Source organism: Ursus americanus, chromosome 26 (genome assembly GCF_024610735.1).
Source record: "Ursus americanus isolate L20-20 chromosome 26, mUrsAme1.1.p, whole genome shotgun sequence".
NCBI lineage: Eukaryota > Metazoa > Chordata > Mammalia > Carnivora > Ursidae > Ursus > Ursus americanus.
In genome coordinates this window covers 15598161-15610164 of record NC_142152.1, presented here as the reverse complement: position 1 = coordinate 15610164, position 12004 = coordinate 15598161, and the positions used below count along the sequence as shown (strand labels likewise).

Genomic DNA, 12004 nt, shown 5'->3' with positions numbered 1-12004 from the left:
ACAAACGGTAAAAGATGACCCTTCCACCCGAGTGACCTCCCTTCGCAGAGGCACCTAATGCTGTCTGGACCAGGAGGGATCCTCTGTACATAGAAAAACATGCACTTAGACACATATCTTTGTATCTCTTTTGTGGACACAAAGATAGCATTCATACACTTGTTCTGCACTTGGCTTTTTCCATACAACAATGTATTGTGTACATTGGCCCAGAGCTATTTTATCCCTTTTTCCGTATCCGTTTTGTGCTTGGATGTGTCATATGTGTTTCACCCCATATTGGTGATTATTTAGGTTCTTTTTAAATTCTGGCTTTAATAGACACTTGCAGTGACTAGCCTGTACACATAAGATATTTGACATATGAACAAGGACACCTGTAGAAAAACATTCCTGAAATCAGAATTTCTAGGTCAAAGGGTGTATTGCAATATTTTTTTAAAGTAAATAATTTTATTTAGAAACAATCACCAACTTCGTTTCTTGAACAATTTGGGAGTATGTTGTCCAATCCCCTCCAAAGACTTTAGTATGTATTTCCTACAAACGGTAACATTCTCCTGCATAAGCATAAGCAACAAATCAAGAAATTAACATGGATGTGTTATCTTCACACCCCATTTAAGTTTTTCCGATAGTTCCAATAATATCGTCCCGTCTAGTTTAGAGTCATACCTTGCATTTCTTTTTATTCAAATCTCTTTTGTGTCCTTCATTCTGGAACAATTCTTCAGTCTTTCCTTGACTTTCATGACCCTGACATTTAAAAGCTTACAGGCCAGTTCTTTTGTATCACTCAATTTGGGTTGTCTCATTTTTTTCACGTTTGGATTTTCATTGCGTTTCAGCGGAAACATCATGAAAATGATGCAGGTTTCTCCCCTCCCATTCCATCAGGCGGTGCAGGATTTTGATTTGTCCCATTTGATTCAAGTAATGTCTACCAGGCTTCTTTTTATCTATATGGACTCATGGTCTCCTATTTTATTTGATGGATTATACTCCATTACCATCACTATTTACTTTGATGCTCGTGTTGTACCTGACTGAGTCAGTAGAAGAAACTGCAAGTGGGAGTCTTTTGGGCATATACTCATCATTCTTTGAACACTTTCTTGCTTTCAGGCCCATCATGTGCTCTTCCTGCCTCAGGTCTGGATTCAGCCATTTCTCCAAGGACTCCTGGTTCCTTTTAGTGGAAAACAGTATTTAAAAGCTGAGATCTGAACTCTAGGTGTGCTCACCGCTCTTGAGGTGCCAGTGCTCCCAAGCCCTCTGGGGAGTGCTAGGGAATATCTGTGCGTATGTGTACATGTGAGCCATGCACTACGTCTGTATTTATTTCTGCATCTGTTTAAGTAGATTGCAAACCACGAGTGCACACCAATACCTACAATTCCAATCTGCCCTGGAAGGGCTGGTTGTTTTGTTTCCCTTTCTGATGTTGTAACTCTGCCCCCACTGAATGGCTTTAGAACAGACTTGCTCAGCAAGAGAATAGTCGTTGCCAAACTGCCTTGCAAAGAGAAAGTACACTTTACACTCCCACTTGGTATTTTTAAACTTTTTCTTCTGCCAGTATCACAGGTAGAAGATGTCGCCTCTGATGTTTTAACATGTATTACTTTTATTATAAGATAGCTTGATCATTTTGAATGTTTCTAATGACAAACAGAGACACTTGACCTAAGAAAGGAGTGTTGTAGTTGGATGCAGCTACTGTCCTTCAATTGCTGCCTTAAAGGAAATAATTCAAAAGGGTAAAAAGCCCCCAAAACCAAAAAAACAAAAATACCCTTAACTTTGGAATTGCTACCTGGCTGTTGTTGGCAGAAACTTGTTTGCAAGCCACGGGTCTCCCCTCTGTTGTCCATCCGAAAGAGCAAGTGAACTGGCCCATGTGCTGGAGACTTGACTCTGTCCTGTGATTTCTAAAGACGTCCCTTGCTGGCAGGGGCCAGGAGCTGATGGATTGTGACCAGAAAGTCCCCTCCGTTCAGTGTTCTGTTTTTGTGTGAAATAGACTCTGGGACAGCAAGTCTCCAGGCACTTGTCTATGGGTGTGCTGAAATTCCTTTCTTGTGATTAAAATAAAGTTTAGTCAAAGAAGAAGAAAGGTATTTCTTATCTTGGTAGATCTTGAAAAACTATGTATTAGGTTGAAATTGCCCATATCTGACCTTTTTAAATAACCTGCAAAAATGGCAATTTTGGATGATTCATAATTGTATATGCTGGTACTTTTCTCCTACAGGTCTCTATGGCCTAAAAGTCCTCTTCACACTTTCCACACCACGGCTCCTTGTTCACTTACTTCCCTACCTATAGTATTGCAACAAGATCCATTCTTCATGATGCCAAATAAATGGCACTTTCCCTGGGGAATCTTCGCTCATCCCCTAAGAAATGAACTCTTCCTCCCTCTTCACTACCCAGGCACTGTACTGGGGCTGTTAGATATTCTTTAAGTTCTGCCTTAAGTTTTAGGTAGCTGTTTAATCTCTTTCTCCCTATTAGTCTGCAAACTATTTGAGGACAAAGACTGAGTCGTTCACTCTTGGGCCCCTGGAATCCAACACCAGGCTTTGCATAAAGTAGATCTAGATCTTAAAAAAAAAAAAAAAAAAGTTCATTGAATGAATGAACAAATAAATGCTTGGAGCAGGAGTGGGGATGGCCTTCCATTCCATAGACAGGCTACAGCACCAAAAGTCCCTATGTCTTTGGATCCCACATGCTCAAGGGCTTCAGGACCACCCCAGAAGTTACAGCACCCCCATGCTTGGTGTTTGTGTTGAGTCATAGTCTTTCCTTCACACACCTCAAATCACCCCGGGTGTTCAGCCCTGGACCTGCGAACAGGCTGCCTTTGCTGGAGGTGGGTTACTTGCTCCGCCAGGGAAGCTGTGTGTGGGGAAGTCCATCCTTGCCAAACCTTCCGCAGGCCCTGCCAGGTTGAGAGTCATCGATACCTCAGGCTCAGGAACAGTTCAAGCTGTCCCAGATGGGCTGCTCAGAACATTCCTATGTTGTGAAATTTTCTTTTCTGGGGGGACTGAGGATCATGGGAAATCTGAGAAGCCCAATAGCTGTTCACCTCTTGGCATGGGATGGGACAGTCCCTAAGCCCTGAGACGTTCTCTACCAGCAGGGAGCTGACAGGAGTGAGCTATCTATGTATCTACGTATCCATCTATGATGCATTATCTAATTCAGAGGGGAAATCACAGTTTTGACTTTTCATCTCAAACATGGACATCTTGAACAACCAACTTGCACAATTTTCAATATGTCTTTTGTTGTAAGGAGTAGACAAACCATACTTCCAAAATTCAACTTCAGGAATAATGACACAAGTGTGAATCAAAACAATACCATTTTCTTTCAACTGGCATCTTTTTTTAAAATGATAATTCCCCATGCTGGTGGAGCTGTGGGAAAACACATGGGCAATGTGAGTATAATTTGGAATAACCTCCTTGGTGGGTGATTTGAGATATAGTGAAAGCCACTAAAATGTGTGTTTCTTTTGATCTAGCATTTTACTTCCAGTAATTTAAGGAAATAATTTAAAATCCTATCAAACACTTGGTTCTAAGAAATTAAAAAATTAAAAAAAAAAGGTTTAAATTTTTGGCAGCCTCAAAGTCCAAATTACCAACATAATAGAAAACTATGCAACCATTAAAAATGATGTAGATTGATGTTTTATGAGATCATAATGGATTGTAAAGTTTAAAAAACCAAAATACTATTTACAAGTGATCTTTTTAAAGAGGAGATTATATTTAGGCATAGAAAAAAGAACAACATTACCAGTAGGAGGTGGTATTCAAAGATTTTAGTTTTCTAAATTTTCTGAAATGAGTACGTGTTACTTTGGTGTATTTAAAAATATTTTTAAGTGGTCTGAGAAAGACCTCCCTGAGAGAAGACTACTTTTGTTGTGGTCTAGGGGTCTCCACTTTCCAAACTGGGAGGTGGGGGTTCAGCTACAGGGCAGGAAATTCCTTTTCTCTCCTCCCATCCCCCCTTCCTAACCTGAGGCAAGCACTTCAAAGCCAGCCCTTCCCCGGCAGCTCTCAGGTTTTGTGGGCATTGTTCCTTCGTCCTCCCCTCATCTGTCTTCAAGAGAAAGGTAACAACCCCCTGGTTGACCTCACGTTGACAAGGCTGCCTTCCCCAGCATTCCTTACCTGTTGGGACATGCTTCTGCCAGTTCTCCAGTGACAAAGAAGGTTTACCTATCACGGAAACAAGCAGTCTTTCCTTTTTATATCTGTTTTTCTTGTGGAGGAGCAACTCCTGCTGCTTTTGTAAGGGCGGAAGAGGATGTCACACCCTACCTTAAAGGACGCGGCGACTCAACCCCAAGAAGTCGAGAGAGACAGTTCTTGATGCAATCACACGAGGCTTTATTGCAGGACCAGCGCGCTGGGGCTCATCTCATAACCCTTGCAAGGGCAGCGGAGAAGAGCCCCGAGCTGTGAATGGGTTAGGTTTTTATGGGGGGCTGTGGGCGTGATCCTCCGGAGACAGTCTTTGGGGTGTTTGCGGTTTCTGCCCAATTAAGAGTCCGGTTGGCCAGTACAAACTGTCCAATAGGAAATTTAGGTCATGCCACTTGGCGCGAGGAACTATCAGAGAGCTTCAGATGGTGCAGGGTGGTGGTCCTTCGGAGGGTCTCTTTGGGCGTCATTCCGGGTGGAGGGTAGGATGGCAACATGCCGGGGGGCGATAGCTCTGGGTGGGATACAATTAGGCACCCCTCCACCTAGGGGCTCGATTTATCTATTTATCTTTAGCAAGCAGGCGTGCACAGAAGCGAGAAGGCGAAGCTGTGGTTAGCATTTTTTTCAAGTGGGCCCCTTCCTTAAAGTATTTGGGGCGCTTAAACTTTGCTTAAAGGGGATTTTCAGTTATGTTCCCCATGTATGTTTTCTTGCAATCAAACTTCAAAAATGTCCTTTCATTCCCCCCTTTTTATTTTTTGCACAATTCCAATCATGGAATAGTTGAATCCTCTGGGGGGTTTAACTCTTGGTATTCATGTCTTAACATGAATAGTTGTACAGTGCTGACTTGGCTACGGACAAATTGTATGAGACAATTCAGAACGCAAGGGCCTAGGGTAAGGAGTAACAGAACAATTAGCAGTGGTCCTGTCAGGGCGGAAATTAGAGTAGTTAACCAGGGAGTTTTATTGAACCAACCTTGGAACCACCCCTGAGTGGCCTCTCGTTCTTTTCGTCTCTCTACTAATTTCCGTCTTAATTTAGTCATAGAGTCTTTTACTACTCCGGAGTGATCGGAATAAAAACAGCATTCTTCATTTAGGGCAACGCATACACCCCCTTGCTGCAAGAAAAGAAGGTCTAAACCTCTTCTGTTTTGTAAGACTACTTCCGACAAGGAAGTTAAAGACTTTTCTAGGTGGGTAATGGATTGTTCTAATACTTTCAGGTCTTCATCAATTGACATCCGCAGTTCCTGATAGGATTGGGACCCTTGAACTAGGGCCGCCGCTCCGGTGCCTATGCCGGCAGCAACTCCCAATCCCAGTAGGACTGCCAAGGAGATGGAGATCAATTCTCTCTTGTGGCGATTCCCGATTAGGGAACCACCTTGGTGGTAGGAATCGAACCTGTCTTCGAAGGGGGCTGTCTCATAGTAGGTCACTTTGGGCAGCAATTGGATCATGATACAAAAGTCTGCGGACTGATTGAAAATACTAGTGTGCAAGCAGGGAGTTAGGCCGGTGTTGCAGGCCCACCATCCGCTCAGGGGAACTAAGTATTTACTGGTCACATTTACATGGATAATCGTGGTGTTTTCAGTAATATTAGCCCCTGAAATAACATGAGTTTTACTGCATAGGGGCTGATATTCTGGAGTGGGATTTCCTATACAAAGACCCTGCCCAAAAATTTCTGTTAAGGTCAATTTTCCAGGTTTTCCCCAGTTACATCTGTCATATCCTCCTGACACTGTGTAGTTGCCAGAGTGTACGATCCCTTGGTAGTAAGGAGGGGTGGAGGACAAGCATAGCCAGCAGTCCTGTGTCAAGTTCGAACTAGTATGGTTTAAGGCCGTGTAGGCTCCCTGCACAATATTGAATAGCCGCTGCGCAGGATGGTAAGTTTTTAGGGAGGAGTTAAGGAAGGGGTAGCGCTGGGGGAGCAGGTTTGCGGTCAGACCATGGGAGTCATTTGGGGACGGATCACGTGACTGATTACTTAGTACCTGGTTAGGTCCTATAGGAACAGTTCATAGCGGGTCAGTACGTAGCCTTACAGTAAATGTGAATCCGGGATCCGTCCCAGTTATATAAAACCTAAAACCCCAAGTTCTCCCTTTTAGCCAGTCCCGGGATTCTTTCCCTTTATCAGAGAAGGTAATGTTAAGGGTAGTGGCATTTCCTCGTGTCACGTTTATTAAGTCCCATGAGGAAGTTGGCTTCCACCAAACTACCCCCGTGGTTTCACAGCCCCAGCTTTTACAGAAGTAGTGGTCGAAACCTCCGCATTTGCGGGCGATTGCCCTTGCTCGACCATCTTTAGGACATATATAGAAGGGGTCCGTTTTTAGTCTATGCTTGGCCATGGGGTCGCGACAGGCTATGTTTTGTTCATCTAAGATGTCCCAGGCATCTAAGCCTGAAACCAGTCTGCAGAGGTCTGGGTATAGGTTGGGCCACCACGACCAAAGGGGGGCATTGTTAGAGATGCTCCATATTGGAGCCCCTAACTGAGAGGTGATTTCCCAGGTCAGGGTAAGAGGACCATGTGGGTTAGGGCTACTTATCGGTAGTTGAATCAGCATCAGCAGCGTACATGCGGCGCAGACGGAGTTTGAGGGGGTTGTCAGTCTTTTCCAAAGTCCAATTCTTGTCGGGGGGGGCCTCCTTGACGTGAGACGCATGGATCCAAGCTGAGACGCCATCTACTTTGACAGCAGTTGGGGTTGTCAGCAGGACGATGTAAGGTCCTTTCCACCGGGGTTCTAGGTTACCGGCTCGATGTCTCCTTACGTAGACTGAGTCTCCCACCTGGAACCGGTGAGGTACCTGGAGGTCCCCAGGTCGGTAGGCGTCTGCTAATGATTTCCACAACGTCCTTTGGGTGATTTCAAGGGCCTTTAATCTGCTGAGTAAAGCTTGGTTAGTTACGTGTTCAAAGGTAGGCAAATGCATAGAGGCCAAGGGAGGGGTAGTCCCATATAATATTTCGAAGGGAGTGACATTTAGAAAATTCGGGGTATTTCGGACCCGGAACAGGGCATAGGGGAGGAGGGCTATCCAGTCTGCAACGCCAGTCTCCAAGGACAATTTAGTTATGGTCTCCTTTATAGTTCTATTTACTCTTTCTACTTGACCTGAGCTTTGGGGTCTATAAGCACAATGTAATTTCCAATTTACCCCAAGGATCCTGGCTATATCCTGGCATACCTGAGCAACAAAGGCTGGGCCGTTATCCGACCCGATTATTCTTGGGACTCCAAACCGAGGAAAAATTTAACCCAGTGGCCCTGTTCCTTGCAGTAGGCGCATTGGTTTTTTCCCAGCGGTGGTCTGGGCCCCTTTTGATTGCTCAGGTTGCCTGCCTGCCGGTCTCTTTCAAAGTTTTTCCCATCAACTACCGCAGCCAGGATCCGAGTTAAATTTTTTTCTCGTATCCTTTCTCTTTTTTGTTCTTTTTCCTCATCTGTCTCCCTTCTATGGTACACCTTTTCTGCTTCTTTTACCAAATCTTGTAAGGTCCTATCTTGTAACCCCTCTAGTCTTTGTAATTTTTTTCGTATGTCAGGCGCGGCTTGGCCTATAAATGCCATCGCTACTGAGGCTCGCTGGCCTTCTGAAGTCGGGTTGAATGGGGTGTACCTACGAAAAGCCTCCATCAGCCTTTCCAGGAAAACCGAAGGGGGTTCCTCAGGTTTTTGAAGCACCTCTCTTACCTTAGCCAAATTGGTGGGGCGTCTTGCGGCCCCTTTGAGACCAGCCACTAGAGCCTGGCGGTAGACCTGTAGCCGCTCCCTACCTTCGGGTTGACTGTAGTCCCAGTCCGGACGACCCAATGGGAAAGCGAGGTCTATAAGGTTAGGGAGAGTAGTGGGAAGCCCATTTTCTCCAGGGACATTTTTTCGGGCCTCCATCAGGATTCTCTCGCGCTCCTCAGTCGTGAACAGAGTCTGTAGGAGTTGTTGGTAGTCATCCCAGGTAGGCTGGTGGGAAAACATTAAAGATTCTACCAGGTTAGTTAGGCGTTGGGGATCCTCAGAGAATGGGGGGTGGTTAGTTTTCCAATTATAGAGGTCCGAGGAGGAGAACGGCCAATACTGTAGGGGCTGGAGGCCATTCCCTTCGGGAGGGGGGCCATAGGCTCGGAGGGGAAGGGCCCGAGTGGAATCTGGTGAAATCCCTCGCCTGCTCCTTGTCCCCTGAGCTGGACCTCCTTCCCCACTTACCCCGCTGTCTACCCCCGAGGGTTCCATTGGGGGGGCAGAGGGAGGAACGTGCGGGTAAGGGGGAGGCCATTCTAGAAGGGCCGGATCTTGTGACTCAGGGTAGATCTTACGGGGCTCGCAGGAACATTGTTTTATTGTGGACGTTTTTACGGTTAGGGCAGAGGTTTGTGCAGGAGTCTGACTAAGCCAAGGCTTTACCCAAGGAGGGGGGTTCTGGACGAGGTCCTGCCAGACAATGATATAAGGCTGCTGGTCAGGGTGTCCGTGCGGATTTGGCTGAAAGACAACAGCTTTGACTGCTAGAATTAGTGTTAAGTTGAATGACCCTCCAGGGGGCCAACCAACGCCAAAGGTGGGCCATTCAGAGGCACAGAAGGTTACCCATTTATTTTTGTTGACTTCTACTGACAAATTGTGGGCTCTCGCTCTCACTTCTGACCAATGCCGAGTGGTGAGACAAAGAGGGGTAGAAATAGTTTGCCCCATGGTTTCCTGCCGGGTGGAAACCTGCCAAATGAAAAAAACGAAACAGACAAGCAGTAAAGACAGAATGCCGTCAAGCGCCCAACGGCCTCTCCGACTCTTAAAAAAACACTTGGGGTTAAGAGTGGACGAGGGCTGATATCCCTGGCCGTTTATAGGCAGGAGGGTCAGAACTTCGCCAGAGACCTCCCAATAAAGGGAAACCGAGCGTCCCCGATTCCCTTCCGAAACCACCGGGGCGTCCCCCGGGGGTGCAGCCTTGGGCGTTCGGGGCACGTCTACCCGCCCAAAAGGCCGCATAAAACCAGAACCAGACCCAGATGTCAGTCAACTGACCGGATGGCAACAAGTGCCGTGCAGAGCAGACAGATACAGCCGGCGCGGAAACAGAGCAAGCAACAAGCAGCAAGGGGATGGGTACCTCCAAGATTGTGGTCTCTCGAGACGTGGGGATGGTCGCCAAGCTTTCCCGGCCAACGCACCAAATGTAAGGGCGGAAGAGGATGTCACACCCTACCTTAAAGGACGCGGCGACTCAACCCCAAGAAGTCGAGAGAGACAGTTCTTGATGCAATCACACGAGGCTTTATTGCAGGACCAGCGCGCTGGGGCTCATCTCATAACCCTTGCAAGGGCAGCGGAGAAGAGCCCCGAGCTGTGAATGGGTTAGGTTTTTATGGGGGGCTGTGGGCGTGATCCTCCGGAGACAGTCTTTGGGGTGTTTGCGGTTTCTGCCCAATTAAGAGTCCGGTTGGCCAGTACAAACTGTCCAATAGGAAATTTAGGTCATGCCACTTGGCGCGAGGAACTATCAGAGAGCTTCAGATGGTGCAGGGTGGTGGTCCTTCGGAGGGTCTCTTTGGGCGTCATTCCGGGTGGAGGGTAGGATGGCAACATGCCGGGGGGCGATAGCTCTGGGTGGGATACAATTAGGCACCCCTCCACCTAGGGGCTCGATTTATCTATTTATCTTTAGCAAGCAGGCGTGCACAGAAGCGAGAAGGCGAAGCTGTGGTTAGCATTTTTTTCAAGTGGGCCCCTTCCTTAAAGTATTTGGGGCGCTTAAACTTTGCTTAAAGGGGATTTTCAGTTATGTTCCCCATGTATGTTTTCTTGCAATCAAACTTCAAAAATGTCCTTTCACTTTGTGTACTTACTTATCATGGTCTGCATGGCTGAAACGCGTCCTCCCCCACACTGTGCTGGTACTTCCCATTCTCTGAGATGCAAGTCGTTTTCTCCCCCAGTGAACGGTGTGTCATTTCCCCGCCATGATTTTAGTTTTTCCTCTGCCTGAAGCTCACTGGTTGGGACAGAGACTGAAAGGCAGAAGGAGGGTGGTAAGGGCCTTGGGAGGCAGGCAGCGTCTGCTGGGCCGGGGACCGGCACAGGGAGGGGATCACTTCAGCAGAACTACCTGGGTTTGAATTCAATCCCAGCCCCACCTCGGGCAAGTTAATCCACTTCTCTATGCCTCCGTTTCATTATATGTGGCACTGGAGCTCTGAGTGATAGCGGCACCTGCCTTGTAGAGCTAGCTATGTGGCTCGGTGAGTTCACACACACAGTGTGCAGAACTCTGCCTGCTATGGAGGGCACGCGTGTATGTATCCGCTATTCTCACCACGACTTTGAAAAGTTGATGCAATGCTCTTCCCTTGGCCTCCTTGCAACGAAGGGCGGTGATGTTTGTGTGGACCCGACCTGGTGTTTGTCGGGCTACGAAGGTGGAGACTTGGCACGGATGCTCCTACATTTTCCCACCTGACCCTAAGTATTAGAGAAACATATTCTGGCCATTAATTACCCCCAGAACGACTTCAGAGTGGCCTGATGTTTTATCCCCAAGTTCCCCATCTTCCCTCTTCCGGCACCCTTACCACCTGCTGTGGCTGCTCAAGTGCGTGGGCCTCTCCCACCTGGGACGACCTCTCCACCTCCCTGTCCACCTCCGAGTGCTCTGCCCTCTGGTCCTGATGGTGAGGGAACAGAAGGCAAGCTGAGGACAAAGCAGAAGCAGACACCTCCCCCACCAGATGGGATATATGTGACCTTCCTCAGGCACTCCTGGCTGCCCTAAAGCTAAGGAAAGGAAAAACAAATAGTTAACTTATAGACATCACAATCCTGCAAGACAGGAGTCTCCCTCAGTTTACCAATGTCTTAGCGATCTACAAGAACAAAGCATTTCTATCAGTGACCTAGCTTCCAGAAGGGAATGTAGATACAATTAAACGTCCTTATAACCTGCAGCCCATTGACAGATACTTGAGGCGGGCAGAGCGTAATGTTCCTCCAGGAAGCTCCCAACTATCTTCACGTTAATGCCTTGCTGGAGGGGAAAACAACCTTAACTTGACAATGCCAAGGCCTCAGGTATCCTGTAAGTCTTCTTTAACATATGAAAATCCTTTGAAACCTCCCTTTTCCTTACCTCCCCCAACTCCATAGTATATAACCAGCCACCCCTCACAACCCAGGGCAGCAGCTCTTTCTCCCCACGGGTCCTGTCCCCCAGCTTTCATAAACCACCATTTTGCACCAAAGACATCTCAAGAATTCTTTCTTGGTCATTGGCTTGGGACCTCACCCCACTGAACCTCTCCTATATTCCAAAACCACATCACTGAGATCTCCGTCATTTCCCCTCCCCAGACCGCGCCTTCTGTCTCGCCATCTCCCTTAAGAAGGGAGCCAGCTACTCACACTGCCTTCTTCCCAAGACTGACAACTTCTTACGTGGTCTCCAGGTACAGTATGTTTTATCCCCCTGAACATTTTTCTTAAGAGACAGGGAGAGCTTCCCCCCAGAAAAGTGGAGCTCACTAAATCATTGTTACTTAACACTGTCAGAGCACTTCTGGCCACACGGAAGATGAAGTTAAAGGTCCCCACTCCTCACTCGGAGGGCCTGGGCCACCCAGCCTCTGCCGCTCTCCCCTCAGTCCCGGACCCCCCTCCTTTTCCTCTCCCCCCTGCACCTGCTTTCTGCTGCTGTGGCATCCGCACATCTGTGGTGTCCTGCCCCTGAGCCTGGCTGTGTGGACCCTTTGCATCT

At 47.4% G+C, this 12004-nt stretch overlaps 1 protein-coding gene across 4 annotated transcripts; it reads right to left on the bottom strand.

Moving 5' to 3' along the window:
* Nucleotides 1-4391: 4391 nt before the first annotated feature.
* Nucleotides 4392-11887, bottom strand: LOC123799038 (uncharacterized). 4 transcript variants are annotated; one of them, XM_045807942.2, is made up of 3 exons: nt 10571-11887; nt 10104-10265; nt 4392-8970 (listed from the first exon to the last, which is right to left on the bottom strand). In XM_045807942.2, the coding sequence occupies exon 3, from the start codon at nt 8947-8949 to the stop codon at nt 7483-7485; it is 1467 nt and encodes a 488-aa protein (XP_045663898.2). In that variant the 5' UTR covers nt 8950-8970; nt 10104-10265; nt 10571-11887; the 3' UTR covers nt 4392-7482. The 4 variants fall into 4 exon arrangements, with proteins under 4 accessions (XP_045663898.2, XP_045663897.2, XP_045663899.2 ...); XM_045807941.2 differs by having other exon boundaries at nt 10104-10716; nt 10827-11887; XM_045807943.2 differs by lacking the exons at nt 10104-10265; nt 10571-11887 and having other exon boundaries at nt 4392-7142; nt 8037-10093.
* Between the last annotated feature and the right edge of the window lie 117 nt (nt 11888-12004).

Excerpts from the sequence above, each read along its gene's own strand:
- LOC123799038 (XM_045807942.2), bottom strand. The coding sequence starts at position 8,949 with ATGGGGCAAACTATTTCTACCCCTCTTTGTCTCACCACTCGGCATTGG.